At 35.1% G+C, this 16896-nt stretch overlaps 1 protein-coding gene across 1 annotated transcript; it reads right to left on the bottom strand.

The window, feature by feature from the left end:
* Nucleotides 1-12894: 12894 nt before the first annotated feature.
* LOC120167482 (beta-fructofuranosidase, insoluble isoenzyme CWINV1-like) lies at nt 12895-15245 on the bottom strand. Its single transcript, XM_039176487.1, has 5 exons — nt 14947-15245; nt 14799-14807; nt 13855-14717; nt 13267-13755; nt 12895-13095 (listed from the first exon to the last, which is right to left on the bottom strand). The coding sequence occupies exons 1-5, from the start codon at nt 15125-15127 to the stop codon at nt 12916-12918; spliced, it is 1722 nt and encodes a 573-aa protein (XP_039032418.1). The 5' UTR covers nt 15128-15245; the 3' UTR covers nt 12895-12915.
* Nucleotides 15246-16896: the final 1651 nt, after the last annotated feature.

Below are 16896 nucleotides of genomic sequence, written 5' to 3'. Positions count from 1 at the left end.
ATCGCCTAAAAGAAGGGGAGGATGATGTGATCCTGTCTAGCACTAACTTTCTTCATGACATACTCACATCATTTAAGATCCATCAAGTTCGATCTAAGGGAGTTCTACCTTACTTTATCTTAAATTTACTCATTTATGCACTATGTATTATTATGAGCATACATTTGCATATTATACTCTACTTGAATTATCAAAACATGGGCATTCATTCATTATGTCATATGGTTTGCATCATTGATTGATATTCAAGCATATAATCTATAGTTATAATAATAATATTCATTATCATATGATGCATGAGTTATTATTATAACCTATAGTCCACATCATTATATTATAAGTTATTTACTTTAAATACTTAGCTTATATTATGCTTTCTTTTGTAGGTGCATATTCGGCCACATGATAGGAGCTAAATTTGATCTTAACTAAGGATAAGGAGCTAGGAAAATTTACATAGGATGACTCGGGAGATCATGAAGAACAAATGGTGAAAAGTTGTCAGCTGACCCCCGAGCTCATAGCTAACTTGAGTTGGACTTTTGAGCTAGCTAGAGATTTCATTTCAGCTGAAGAGTTGCACCATCATCACCACCACATAGAGTACTTCAAATATGGTCTATGTCAACTTTTGTGGATTCGTACCTTTTCGCGAATAGTTGCCATTCCAAGAGGTGCCTTTTCACAAGGAGTTGTCCTATGACTCATCTTCATGTAATTCATATATGTCCATCTCATCTTCAGCTAAAACACATGAAAAGTAGCTCAAATGATGAAAGGTTACCTTTCACAAATATGACCTTTCATGACAAGTTGCTGACAATTGAAGACCATGACACCTAGATGCACGTTGGGAGCTAAGCCACGCCTAGTTGCTGCCTATCTTCATTCCATGGACTTCAAGTCATCATCCTATGGTTGAAACCTCACCAAAGCCTTGCAGGAAGACCCATTTGTGTTCAAGTAGGCTTCCATGTGCATCATTCAAGCATGTGCACTGCATGTGACATCAAATTGGCGCCAAAACACCAAGGGGTTCTTTCTATTCGGCCAAAGAGTCTTTCCTCTTCATTTGGCGCCCAAGTAACTTCCAAATGCATTCAAATCATCCTTAGGGCCGAACCAACACATACCCATTCGGCCAAGAGCATGTATTTTCATCAAAAATCATGTATTTTCAAAGGGGTTTCAACCTTGACCGAACCATCAAGTATCTTTTCGGCCTAAACCCTTTGAAAACTATAAATAGGCTATTACCTTCATTTGTAATCATCTCATCTCATATATAAAAATTACTCTTGTGAGTTATTTCTCTTCAAAGTTCTTTGTGAACTTTATCGATTAAACAAGTATAGTTCCTATACTTGTGGCGCCATTCCTTCCATCATGATTCCTAAATTCCTAGATTAATATCTAGTGGGTTGAAGACACTATCACCATCCCTCAAACAAGTTTGTGAAGACTGGGATTGTGCTCCTTAGCATTATTTCTTCTTTGGCGTGTTTGAGATACAACAACAACACCATCTCTATTTCATCATCAACACCATCATCTTCATCCATCAAGACCATCAATTCCACAGCCATCTCTATCCTTTATTTATTTCATTACATTCCTTATCTTTATCATTTCATTAATCTTCCTTTATTAATCATTTTCCTTTTCTTATCTATGTTGCAGCCAAGCTTATAATTCAAGGACATCAGTACTTGTTAATCCTAGATCGGGACACAATAAGGCTATCTACTCTCTTCTCCCAAAGCGTGTACATCAACATTACATCACTTGGTGTCCTCCATTGTCGGGCCTCATCGGAGTAGTGGCTAGGCCTTTGAGAATGGCTAACGTGCTGGAGCAGTCATGGTGATGGTCTAATGTCACAGCAACAACTCTGGTTTTGGGAGTTTTCTTCTCCTTGTTCTTCATTTCATATCTTTTAAGATCTTGTACTTAATGAATATTTTGGGATGATTTTAGCCCACACCATGAACTACTTTATTGCTCTTTTGCTCATTGTTTTAATCTTATGCCTTGGCACTGTAAGAGCTTTTGAGAGATTTCCTGGTGCCTTGGCATAATATTCCTAGTCTTTAAGAGATAGCCGTTTATAGGAGTTGATACCTAATATCGAGAGAGTTAGGTTAGATCTACGTGAATAAGGGAACTAATTCAGGATTGTGAGGTTCTAACATGCCTTAGAGATAAGGAGAGGGTTTTAAGCGACTAAAAAGGATAATACTTCTTCGATATCACACCATGAGTTGTTAAGAGATAGTCATTTTATAGGAGTTGATACCTAATATCGAGAGAGTTAGGTTAGATCTACGTGAATAAGGGAACTAATCCAGGATTGTGAGGTTCTAACCTGTCTTAGAGATAAGGAGAGGGTTTTAAGCGACTAAAAGGGATAATACTTAATTGATAGGCTAGAGTCATTGTTTATGCTGAGAGGTATAGTCATGGTAATAGTTTTATCAAGCTCCTTACTAGAGATAATCGAAGAACACTTCTAGTAAATCCTGTCAGGCAGCATAGACATAGTTTACTTAGATTATCCTAGGCATAGAATAATTTCTCGTCGTAGAAAATGCAACCCAAGTGCTCTGTCAGAAGTCTGACTGTGTGAGGTTGTTAGTCTATATTCAGAACTCGAGCATTTTTAGCCTTAGTAACTTTTATTTACTTACTCTTGCAATTAATTTTTTCCTTAGTAATTTTTATTTGTTTACTCTTGCATATTTTTCTTGCCACAACAAAAATTATCTGCTCATTTCACTTCACACAATTCTTTCCTCAGAAAAAAAATCCATTTGTTCATACCATCTTCCATAGTATATTTCTTCATTTGTTTATATCATTAGATTTCGGCATTAGGGATTAGTTAATGACACGTTTTCCTAGCTGTAGCAAACTTTAAAGAATTCCCCCAATCTTTGTGGTGACGATACTCACTCACTATTGTATTACTTGTATTAATTGTGTATACTTGCATAGATTTACGTGCCATAACACACATTTACACGCAATCAAGTTTTTTTGCCAGTTTCTTGTTTTAGTTATACTTGTTTGTTTTCTTTGTTTCTTTTATAGGTTTTTTTCATAACATGACCAGAAGAACTGTCGGAGAACCACTATTAGTCGTTGAACCTAAAATCGATCAATTTTTCAGACAAAGGCGATGTGCTTAGCGTGCCCAAAGAAACATGTATCGATTACCAGATCAGGTTGGTGACCCAGTGGATAACCAGGCAAATCCAAATGTAGCGGAAAATAATCCTTCTTGAGATGCTGCAAGGCCACGAGCTATACAGATCACTTAATCACTATTCTTGATGATCTCAATCCTGGAATCATGGCATTAAAAATTCAGGCAATCCATTTTGAGCTCAAACCGGTAATATTCAACATGTTAAATTCTATCGGTCAATTTGGTGGCTCGCCTGATAAAGATGCTAGGTAACATGTATGTGCTTTCCTTGAAGTCTACGACTCATTTAGGTAACAAGGAGTGCGTGAAGATGTGATGAAGCTAAAATTATTCCCCTACTCTTTGTGTGACTGAGAAAGAGCTTGGCTCAATGGAGTTTCATCCGACTCGTGGAATCTTGTGCTGACTTATGAAAAAAAATTGCTAAGGTATAATCCACCCAACATGCACATGCAACTTTGCAATGACATTGCAAGTTTTCACCAGGGCGATAAAGAATCTATGTATGAGTGTTGGGACTGATATAAAAGTTTTCTTTGCAAATGCACCAACCATGGATTCCACGATTGAACACAAGTCGTGATGTTCTATAATTGAGTCAATGAACCCACTCGCATGATGTTAGATGCCTCGGTAAATGAAAATTTGGTTGATAAGTCACCCAAGGAAGCTTTTAATATCCTTGATAGGATATCCAACAGCGATTATCAATTCTCATCTACAAGGCTTGGAACTGGAATGAATGTATCTAGGGCATTTGCACTTGACGCCAAGGATTTTTTGTCTGCCTAACTTTATACCATAACAAATATGTTAAAAAATCTGAAACGTTCCAATAAGGTGAAGGAAGTCAAAGCACCCAGCTCGGCATGTATTTTTTTTACCGCAACAACCACTATGAGAGTGAATGCCTAGAGAATCAGGAGTCTATCAATTTCGTGGGTAATTTCAATAGAAGAAACAATAACCATGCTAGAAACTTAAATAGTCCACAACAAAATAATTTTGAACCTTCAAATTTTTAGTATCAACAGATGTCGTGGCAAAATATTAACAAAGGTTCAGCATCTTCCTTAAATGCTAACTCCCTTGAAGTTTCTCTATAAGAATTTATGGCTTCGACAAAGATTTCATGGCTTCAACAAATGATTTAATGCACGAACATTCATCAAAAATTAAAAGTTAATGCACGTTTTTTGCGAAGTTAATAAGCCTTATTGCAAAGTCATAGCTCATCTTTAAGAGCATTGGAGAATCAAGTTGGCCAAAGTGCCACAGCATTACATGCTCGCCCACAAGGAAACCTCCCGAGTGATACTGAGGTCACTAAGCCTCACAAAAAATAGCAATGCATTGTGCTTACATTGAAGAGTATTACACAGATTAATCAAGAAGACAAGTTTGAGTGGAAGAAGCAAGAAATTTCTCGCCATGGCGTTGTACGAGAAGAATCTGAAGGTCAAGCTGAACTTGTTGAAAAGAAAATTGCCTATGGAGAATGATAAGGAAGCAGGTTTAACTAGTTATCCTACTGATAGAGGAAAATTTAATGCCACAGCAAAAGTTTTACCTCCACCTGAAGCAACTGAAGTCAGACCCCCTCCACCCTTCTCTCAACGGTTAAAAAACCACATCGATGAGATGCAATTCAAAAAGTTCGTTATGTCTTTGATAAGTTATATATCAACGTCCCACTACTCGAGTTCATTGATCAGATGCCTACCTATGCCAAATTCTTAAAAGAAATAGTCACAAAAAATATAAAGGTGGAAAGACTGGAAAATGTTGCCACGACGAAAAAATATTGTTTTGCATTGAGTAAACTTCCACCAAAGCAAAAAGATCCTAGAAGCTTTGTTATACCTTGTTTCATCAGTAAAAACTATATTGGAAGAGCTCTATGTGACTTGGAATCGAGTGTGAATCTGATGCGCAAGTCCATATTTTTTAAGCTTGGAATGGGTAATGCATGACCAACTACTGTGATCTTACAATTAGCTAATCGATCACACGTTCATCCTAAGGGTAGGATTAAAGATGTCATCGTGAAAGTGAACAAGTTTGTCTTTCCAGAGGACTTCCTCATTATAGACTGTGAGGTAGACGACAATACACCTATTATTCTGGGGTTTCCCTTCTTAACCACTGGGTACATCTTAAAAGATTGCAAAAAGGGAGAGTTCACGATGAGGGTGGTTGATAATAGTGTTACAATCAATGTCTTAAACACCTGAAATATATTGACGATTCTGAAGAATATCAATGCATTGAAGACATGGATTCAATGGAGGAAGCTGAAGTATACATTTTTTGCCATGGAAAATTTTTACATCTGGCAGAGTATGACAATATTTACCAAGGCACTATTTTTTAGCTTAAGGAGTATGATAACTTTGGCCACGACGATATTTTACAGCCTTAAGAGCATGACAATTTTTTCCAAGTCAAAATTTTTCAGAATGATGCGAACAACAAAATTTGTCAAGACAATTTTTTTAACTGGCGCAAAAGACAGACTTATTGAAAATGAAGCAAGTGCAGAGATCAAGGAATATTCATCAGAGGTGGAACAGTCTAGCTTTCTTCAAGCTAAACTAGGTATGAGATTTGAACCCCTTAACTTTGATGAATTCATTCCTCTAAAACCTTCGTTGCAGCATGCACCTACCTTGGAACTTAAACCATTTCCATCACATTTAAAATATGTTTATCTAGGTAGTGATGATATTTTACCAATTATTATATCTACTAGTATAACCCCCAAGCAATAGTTACTTTGTTGAATGTTTTGTCGTAGCATAAAAAAACCATCGGGTGGACTATAGCAAACTCGAAGGGAGTCAGCCCTACCATGTGCATTCACAAGATCCAATTAGATGATTTCCATAGTAATTCTTTGGAACCCCAAAGGAGACTTAACCCAATAATGAAGAAAATGGTGATGAAGGAAATCATCAAATGGCTAGATGATGGGGTGATCTTCCCATATCTGATAGCTCTTGGGTTAGCCCGATTAATGTGTGCCGAAAAAAATGGCTTGATCGTGGTGAAAAATGAGGATAATGAACTCTTAACGAAGAGGACTATCATAAGTTGGAGGATTTGCATAGACTATCAAAAGCCCTGACAACTTTTCAGAGGTGTATGATAGCAACATTTTCAGATATGGTGGAGGACTTCATGGATGATTTTTTGTATCAGACAATGACTTTGATAGATACCTCAACAATTTATCTAAAGTGATAAAGCGATGCGATGAGGCCAACCTTGTTCTTAATTGGAAAAGTGCACTCTATAGTTACAGAGGGAATTGTGTTGGGCCACAAAATTTCTCACCGCGACATTGAGGTTGACAAGGACAAGGTGGAAGTGATTGAGAAGTTTCCTCCACCCACCACTGTGAAGGGCATAAGGAGTTTTCTAGGACATGCAGGATTCTATAGGTGTTTCATCTAAGATTTTTTAAGGATTTCTAAGCCTCTTTGTCTTTTGTTGCAGCAAAATCAACCATTCGAGTTCAATGATGATTGTTTCAGCATATTCAATGAGCTAAAAGAAAAAATTGTCACGACACTAATTATTATTCCACCTGATTGGGATAGCCCTTTCGAGCTGATGTACAATGCGAGTGACTACGCAGTAAGGGAGGTGGTAGGACAAAGAAAAGGTAAAATCATCCATGTCATTTATTATGATAGTCGTACCTAAATGATGCACAACTTAACTATACCACCACTGAAAAAGAATTGCTTACCGTGGTATTCACTTTTGATAAGTTTAGGTCATACCATATAGGCACTAAGGTCATTTTGCACACCGATCACTCAACCATTAAATACTTAGTGAATAAAAAGGATGTCAAGCCTAGGCTTATTAGATGGATACTCTTGTTGCAATAATTTGATTTAGATGTGAAGGATAGGAAAGATATCGAGAACCAAATAGAAAATCACTTATCTAGGGTAGAGAACAAAAAACTTTGCCATGACATGAAAGAAATTCAGGAGGAATTCCCAGACGAGAAAATATTATTTGCCACGATAGCGCCGTGGTATGCTGACATAGTTAATTTTCTTGTTAGGGGTATTATGCATCCAGATTTATCTTGTCAAAGTAGAAAAAAGTTCACACATGATGTGCACATTACTACTAGGATGAACTGTTCTTATTCAAGTAATGTGTCGATCAAATAATCAGGAGGTGCGTCCACAAAGAAGAACACAAGGAAATCTTATTTCATTGACATACAACCCTGTGTGGAGGCCACTTTGGTGGGGTAAAGACTATTGTAAAGGTCCTACAATCTGGTTTTTATTGACTCACCTTGTTTAAAGATGCACGTGATGTCTATAAGTAATGTGATTGTTGGCAATGTACTGGGAATATATTGAAGAGAAATGAGATGCCATGGCAAAATATTTTAGAAGTTCAATTCTTCGATGTATGGGGATTGATTTTATGGGACTATTCACATCATCCTTTGGTGATTTATACATACTTTTAGCTATGGACTACATGTTCAAATGGGTCGAGGCCGTAGCAACACATAGAAATGACTATAAGACTGTACTAAAATTATTGCAAATAAATATTTTCACATATTTTGCAGTACCAAGAGCAATTATCAGTGATGAAGGCACCCATTTTGATAACAAAATAATTGTCAATATGTTACAAAGATACGGGGTGCGCCACAAAATTGCCTCAGCATACCACCCCAGGCCAATGGGCAGGCTGAAGTCTCTAACCACGAGATCAAGCTAATACTTGAGAAGGTTGTTAACACAAGAAGAAAAGATTACTCGTCGAAGCTAGATGAGGCATTGTGGGCTTACTGCATAGCTTTCAAGATGCCACTAGAGATGTCTTCATTCAAGTTGGTTTATAGAAAGGTATGTTACTTACCCATGGAATGGAACACGAGGCATTTTGGGCCATCAAGAAACTTAACATGGATGTACAACTTGCTGGGGAAAAGAGGTTGCTGGAACTAAACGATATGGAGGAGTTCAAAGCTCAAGCTTATGAGAATGCTCGTCTCTACAAAGAGAAAACAAATAAGTGGTATGACAAAAATTTTGCCATGGAATTATTTTCCTGGACAACAAGTGCTCTTTTACAACTCCAGATTGAAGTTGTTCCCGGGCAAGTTGAAGTCAAGATGATCAGGGCCTTTCCTAGAGCATCAAGTGTATAGCCACGGCGCAATAGAAATCAAGAATTTAGATGATGGACCAATATTTAAAGTAAATGGCCAAAGGCTGAAGCCTACAACGGAGCACTTATCATGCGCGACAAGTCAACGCTACTGCTACATGATGCCTAAGAGCTTGCTCCTATGCTTTGAAAAAAATTTCCTCGACAAAATATTTTTGCTATTTGTACAAAAAACTAAATATACTTCCTTTATTTGCATGTGTTTTATTTGCAATTATTAGATTTATTTTATTCTCTAACTTTTTCCCTTAGTTTTCTCTTGATAGGTGGCAACCTAAGGAGAGGTCTCATGTATTGAAGGAGAAAAATCCTAAACTATTGGGTTTGGGCAGCAAGTTTGGGGGAAGCACAACCCAAATTCGCAGATAATTTACTGACCAAAAGTATATTTCAAGCCAAATTTGGAATATAAAGAACATTAGATAAAGTGACATGGTTGTTAGTCTGAATTGAGCCACTGTCCATAATCAAGAAAGTGAACCATCAGTCGTTCGAACACTACATGAAGAATTTATCTTTGTAAAATTCTGAAAACGAGGGTAAAATCACTCGTCATATGGTCACTTGTACCTAAATCAACAATCCAAGAAACACAACCATGAGAGAATGAAGCAAAGTTAGATTTACCTTCACTCAGAGAACATGTGTGTTTCAGTTCAGAAGAGGACTGGATTTGACAAAAGATTTGCTTGAGTTCTTCTAGTTGTTGACGGTTAAACGAATTGCTATCAGTGTTGATTATTGTAGTATTTCCATGAGAATCACGTTGGGAGGATGATTGTTTCCAGTCAGCAGGGCGACCATGAAGTTTCCAGCACTTTTCACGAACATGGTCGACTTTCTTGCAGGGTCGCAGTAAGGACGACCTTTCTTTGAGCGAGCATCACTTGTCGAGTGAGTGACTAGTGTCGAACCGTCAATATCACCATACAGAAGCATCAATGAACGATGATTTTCTTCACGGCATACTTCGGCAAACACTTCAAGAGGGATGGAAGAGGTTTAATGCCCAAAATTCTACCACAGTAGTCATAGAGAGTAGTTGTTTGTCCGGATAGGAATTGAAACACTCGATATTTCATGAGCAATCCTTTGAAAAGTCTTGCATCTGCACCGCAGTGCCAGTAGTGATATTCGAAGAGATCTAATTGTTGCCACAGACGGGACAATTGAGTGAAGTATTGTGTGACACTCAGTTCGCCTTGTTTGAAATCACTAATCTAACATTCAATTCCAAACAAGGCAACCGAATTATCAAGATTGGAATAGGTTCTCGGGTGGCGGTCTAGATTTCAACGGAAGTCGAATATAGCATGAAATTTTCACTAATTTTGGGTAGCATGGAGTTGAGTAGCGAGGACATAATCATTTTGTTTTTGGTCTGTTATGTTTTATATTGAAGATCGAACGGGTCTAGAATCGACATATTTACCGAGAGATACTACTGCTTCCAACGACCAATGATATACAAACGAATCGATTGAGATCGGAGAAGATAATTATCGCCATTCAATCGATGACATGTGATGGAAAAAGAGCCTACATCTATGGTGATCGGGTGAGCGACAGAGGTGCCTACGTCTGAAGGGACTTCGGATGATTGTGGATGAACTTTTACCGACTAAAACAAAAAGAACTGTTTTTTAAATAATAATAATAATAATATAACAATGAAATTACCCACGATGGTGTTGCGATAAGTGTTGTTGTGATGGAGGATGCATCGATTAGGGAACCTATCCGATGAGGTAGCAATCCGGTTGGGAATCGCTGGGGCCAACAGCACGACGAGAGCAGTACTGCAAGGAGAGCAGCGCTATGACAGGAACGACACTGTGAGGAGAGCAGGGATGTAACAGGAGCGGCTTTGCTATAGGAGTAACACTACGACGGGAGTGGCACAACAAGAATGAAGGTTCTGTTATGGATTTTCACGATGGAGCGAGTGGTGGGGTGATGGTTTTTTTATGACCGAGAGAGCGACAGTGCAAGGAAAACACACTGTCGGTCAGATTTCTGTCAAACGACAGCGAGAGCAAAGCTAAGATAGATATCGGCGACTGATACCATGTATATTTTAACTTCTCAAAACATATTATTTTTTCTATTTTCACATTACAATCTGAGTATACAAAGGAGTATATATACAAGTGTTTTCAAGAGTTTTAGATTAACAAGAGTTCTAAAGTTGGAGTCAAAATAGAATACTAGTAATTACATCTAACTATAACTCGAAATAAGCCATGCTTGTCTAAACGAGAAATCTCCCTCATGATGAAGAGAGAATAATATGGCGAAAGCTGTTAACATAAGAATAGTTAAATATTGTTTCCTTATGACATCTCCAAGTGTAGGAATCGATGCTTAACTGAAGGATCAATGGCTGGTCGGGGTCAACCCAAGCAGATGTAAAGACTGGATAGTGGATCTTTCTTATCAATGTTCTTAATTGTTGGGAATTTTTATAGTTTCCTCTAAATTTTACATTCGATCTTGGGTGTTTCGAAACATGGATCACATGTTTTGGTTGTGAGAAGAAGAATAAGGAATTAATGAAGAAAGATGAGAAGAAAAATAAGGAAGTATGAAGAAGAGGTAGGAATTGTTGCTGCCACGTCATAAAGTTAACGGCGTTAAGTGTCACTTTAGTAAAAATTAAAGGAAGGTAACAACAGGGATCAAAATGAAAACAAATTAAAAGATTGATGATTGTATTGCAAGTTTCAAAAATTAGGTGACCAAAATACAAAAGCCCTAAAAGTTCAGGGACTATTTATATACTTACCCTTATTTTAAATTATGTATAATTGAACATTTATAAATTTAAAAATAATTTCAGTTATAATAAATATTGAACCATAATTAAGAGAGAGAGTATAAGCAATGATTAAGATTTTTTTAATAATTTATTATAGAGATTATTGACACTTACGAAAATATTAAAACACTCTTGCGACATCTAAAAAATTAGTACCTTGTTAAAAAAACATATGTTATCACAGTTTTTAAATTAAATGGCTCGAAAAGGTATGAGTAATGATAGTAATAATAATAATAATTAATTATAATAAATTAATTAATAAATATGCTAAAACAATAAATGAGGAAATAAATCATTAATGCTAAAAAATCTCATGACCAAGTTAAAAGAAACATAACATACAAGGATTAAAATTTGAATTAATTTATTTTTATCACTTGATTAATTTAGTTTAATGGTTGAGATTAAAACATTTTAAATAATAATAATTTATTTGTTCCATAAATCTTCGCATTCCCTTGTTATTATTCTTAATTACTTATTTTTACTCAATAAACAAAAAATATGAAACTTAAAATATTTATATCTTGCCAATAAGTCCTAACTTTATTTTCTTAGTTACCCTTTACATAATAAATGAAACTCAAAACAAGTTCAAAAATAATAAAATCGTTTAATTAAAATACTAATATATAAATATAAAATATTGTAAAGATGTAATAAAATATGCAAATTATGACATAAATATAAAATATTTTAATATAGTAGAGTATTGAGTAAATTACGCGTTTAATATATAAACTATTAATTTTAGCTCATTTTAATACATAAACTTTTATTTTTTTCAAAATCATACCTAAAATTTAGTTTTTGTTTTATTTTAGTGCTTCACCGTTAAAAACTTTAGTTTTTGTTTTATTCTAGTATCCCGTTCAAACTTTAATGTTAATTTTTGAAAAAAAAATAAAAGTTCGGGTTACTAAAATAGATCAAACTGATAATTTAAATACTAAATGCGTTAAGTTTTTAACGGAAGGTTCTAAAAAAATAAAAACTAAATATTATGTATGATTTTAAAAAATTTAAAAATTTAAGTATTAAACATACTAAAACTGATAGTTCAACATGGGCACACGTAAATAATTGAATAAATTATACTATTAAATATCGTCTCAAGATGTTTTGCATGGTTTTATTGAATAAACACATACAAAAACAACAAAATGCTATTGAACTTATTAAAAAATCTTTCTAAGAAAAAGACTGCATCGTACCATTGAAAGAACAAAAATTCAGTCATAACAAAAATATATGCAAACTGAATGACCAATACGCATAAAAAAAGTCAAACAAATAAACCTGCCAGAGAAGAGCCTAACCCGAAAACTTGAAGGATATTAGGCAATGTAAAGCATACTTCCAGAGTCCTCTAATAGTCAACTATTTTCATCAGCCAATTGTTTTGTGAACGTGAAATGTTCCAATTAAAAGGGAATCAACGGACCATTAACCAATATCTCAACAGTCGATAACATTATTAGTTTTATTTCATTCTACTAAGAGATGAACATTGCTGTGTGAGTAAATAGTACAAATCACAAGAGAATTAAAAGGTAGAAAATGGTTCTGGAATAACATCACATATTTTCCCTCTTTTTATTACAACCATAATTTAATCCATCAAAGCGAACGCGATCCTTCGATGAAAATTCTGGAAATATAGGTATTTTCAGTTGATTTTAGCTGTCTTCATGCTCCAAGCATTCAACTTTGAGATCTTTATGGCTTGAGTTCCATTGTTGAAAGCATACAAGTGGGCAGCCTTGTTAATTGCCAATGTGGGATAAACTCTTGATGTTATGCAGACTTTTCCACCTCCACAAAAGCTCTCCACGATTGAATGATCTATCTGTTCAAAACGATGATAAAATTTGATGAAAATGGTGTCAATGGAAGATTTTTCTTCCGATCTAATCCGAGCTTAATTCTTTAGAGTAAATATGTTAATCAAGGATTCGAACCCCGTACCTGCGACGGATTTATCCTAAATGTAAAAACTTATGTTAAAGCTGTAACTTACCAGGCTCCTCAATGACAGCTTTTGATGTTGAATGTCCACATCCAAGAAGGCTCCATATGGCGTCTTGTCATTGTCTTGGTTTAGGGAAGACCTGGATTGGTCACTGCAAATTAACACAACATGTTTGTTCTGGCGTTTGAATATTCTGAAGAACACTGCAGTGTTCTCTTTCAGGTCATCCGAAGCCAAAACCAGCAAACCGAAAGGACCGAGTCTGCCTTTAACCAATGCGCCCTTTCGGCTGCATAGGAGCTGTGCGTTGGTCCAGCTTGGTTTCAGCACCTCAGCTTTCTCTAAATCAGCAATCTCAAATGAAACATCAACATCTGCCTGTGCTGCATTGACGTTGGAAATTTCGATAACGGATCCTCCCCTGAGCGTTTTGTTAGCAAAGCTAACGTGGTTCGCACGTAGCTTCTGTATTTCGGGTACGGGCCATTGCACCAATTGTTTGCCGGATCCGTCCAGCCAAATCTTCCTAGGGATTGCCTGCAAATTTAGATAACATAAAGGATGGTCTTAATTGAAACTAGGTAACTTTCAACTTAAGTTACTTAATAAACAATCAATAAGTAAACCAGAACTTACATGGACACCAGACCATCCTTTCTTGATATCATCAGCCACACTTGATGATTCATTAATCCAACCCATCAAGATTCTCCGATTCTTGACATTGTCGAAGAAAGTCTTGGAAGCGTAATACTTTCCGTAATCATATCTCACACTGGAATAACTCTCGATGGATCCTTTGTCCGGTGTATATACGTCCTTCACATTATCATACGAGCCAATGGTATATATGTCATGTCTGGTATCATCTAAGCTGACCTTAAGCACATGCTTGACATAAGGACCGTTAATAGAGGTGTCAACGCCATTTCGGCCTTTAACCAGAACAGGGAAAAAATCAGGGCATTCCCACATTCCGATGTTTTTAGCAGAATCCAATGGTGTTTTGGATTGAACCCAGTTCACAAAATCTTTGCTTTTGAAAAGGATGGCTAAGCCCTGGCGGTTCACTTTGCTTCCGACGATGACTCTCCATTGCTTATCAGGGCCTAACCATGCAGTTGTTGGATCCCTGAACGAACTTGCATTGATATGATTCTGAGCAGTAGGTTGCATCAGAGGATTTTTAGCTGATTTGATCCATTCCCTAAGGTAAGGGTCGGACAAATTCTTGGGGATGGCTAGATTCTGGACTTGTCGGTTCAGGGGATCAATTCCGGTGTATAGAATCGCCGGTTTGCCACCGGGGAGGATCGTGGCTGAACCGGACCAGCAACCATTGATATCAGATGGCTGGGATGGATAGATGGCTGCCTCATGAGGGGTCCAATTCACAAGATCTTTTGATGTAGAATGAGCCCACACAATGTTGCCCCAGACAGCACCTTTTGGGTTGTATTGGTAGAACAAATGATAAACTCCCTTGTAAACCATAATTCCTGCAAATTATATCAGTAGTTTACTTGAGAATCATAGGCAAAATCATTGAGAAAAGAACATGAAACACGAGAAGTACTAACCATTAGGATCTGTCAACTCCCGAAGTCAAACCAGATACAAACAACAATCAAACAGGGAAAAATAGTTAGACATACAAGAAAAAAAGCAACCCCTTATGTGAAAAAACATATGTATGTACGTACGTATGTATGTATGTATGTATTATACCATTGATCCAGTTCTTGGGAGGTTGAAAATGATAGCCAGTTCTGTAAGGTTGTTTTGCAGAAACAGAAGATTTAACAGTTTGAAGATGACTGTAAACATGGTGTGAAGCTTGAAGCTCCACAATTCCATGTCCAACAAAGAACGCAAAGAACAGAGAGAAGGCGATATTAGAGTTTGCCATGTTTTTGCAGGGATTGAGATGGATGAGAAGTTGACAACACTATTTATAGAGGAAAAAATGAAAAATTTTGGCTGGATATGGATGAAAATGAGGTGAAATATTTATAGAAAAAAGAAAATCCATAGCTGTAGACTCGAATACTTGAAGGAGAAATAACAAAGCAAATGCTAACATTTCCAGTATTTTACTCCAAGTGAAAGGTCAAATCTCTTACAAACATTATTTTATATACAGATCTTGTTTCCTTCCGCTGATATATTGATTCTATGCTCCAATTTTAGTAGGAACTAAAATAATGTTTTTATCAATATATCATAAATAATATTTATTTAGTTTTAATATATTTTTTGCATTTAATATCATTATATACTTTTTCAAATTTAATAATATGATCGAGAAAAATATTTTTAGTGGGATTAGATATTAGATTATATACCGGGTGATTATAAAATAATATTTTTTAGGTTAAATTAATTATATTTGACTTTTCTCACCCTAGGGCCTAGTATTAGGTTTTGGTTAATTTTAAATATGAATATTAGAAGTTAGGATTAATGATTTGTTCGAATTGTCATTTAATTTATATTAAGCCTTGCCCCTCTTTAATTTTAAAATATTAATCATTTCATCCTAAAATCAATCCATTGTATTTTTTTTAATTAACTCAAATCTGAAATTCACCACCCTGAAATCAATTTAAATTTTAATTAATTTTATTGAGAATTTACCAAAAAGTAAATCACCGTCACTTCTAATTAATTTTGATAGCTTATGTTGTTACCTATAAGTAAGCTATCTCATTTGTTATCAAATAATTTTTGAATATTTAAATGAAATTGATTTTTTTAAACAATCGATAAATAAAGCAAGTTGGATATTTTAAACAATCGATAATTAATTTAGATCATGTACTTAATTTTTTATACAAAATAAACATACATAGAATAAGAAAATATCAGAAAATTATATTAAATAATAATTTTATTTATTTCATGTAAAAATAATTGTTTATTATATTTATAATATTTGATGTTATAAAATATTTAAAAATCATAATTTATATTTAAGAATATGCGTTTGAATAAAAAATTCAATGACTTGAAAAAACTGAATTTTAAAATAATCTCACGTGATAGTCAGTTTTTCACGGATCAGCTTATCTATTTAAAACTACAATATGTTTTTCTTATACTTTCTTTCCCTTTCTTTCTCTTTGTTTGGCCCCGTCTTTTTGCATCTTACTCCAACAAAACACAACAAAAAAAAATTAGAAAAAAAATTTATTTTGCAAATTGGGTCAAATGATAAACAGTTTGATATCATTCAAGCAAAATCTTGAGTTTGAATTTTTGTATATGTAAAAAATCTATATTAAAAAATTCATTCATCAAACTAAGTGGACGTAGTTTGATCGAATTAATCAGAGCGAAGTCTTGAAACTGCGAGAGCAACAAAAAGAAAAGAAAAGAACTGACTTTCATATAATACCAAGTTTCTACATTTTTTTATAATATAAGTCCGGAAGAAAGGATTTGAGGAGTGGTCTAATTACATATTAAGCTTTATAAGTTTAAATATTAGATAAATGAGATATTTTTTAAAGAAAATATTTTGAGTTTAAATATTTATTAAGTTTGTTATATTTTTTATTTCTAATATTTTTTTGACATCTTATGATGTTCGTTCATGGTTTTGTGACTTTCGTCTTTTGGATATAATCGTTGATATCTAATTCATTAGTTGACTAATCCAAGTCGATTATTACAAAG

This window comes from Hibiscus syriacus, unplaced genomic scaffold (assembly GCF_006381635.1).
Source record: "Hibiscus syriacus cultivar Baekdansim isolate YM2019G1 unplaced genomic scaffold, ASM638163v2 tig00111678_pilon, whole genome shotgun sequence".
Lineage (NCBI taxonomy): Eukaryota > Viridiplantae > Streptophyta > Magnoliopsida > Malvales > Malvaceae > Hibiscus > Hibiscus syriacus.
This window is presented reverse-complemented; position numbering and strand designations above follow the sequence as displayed.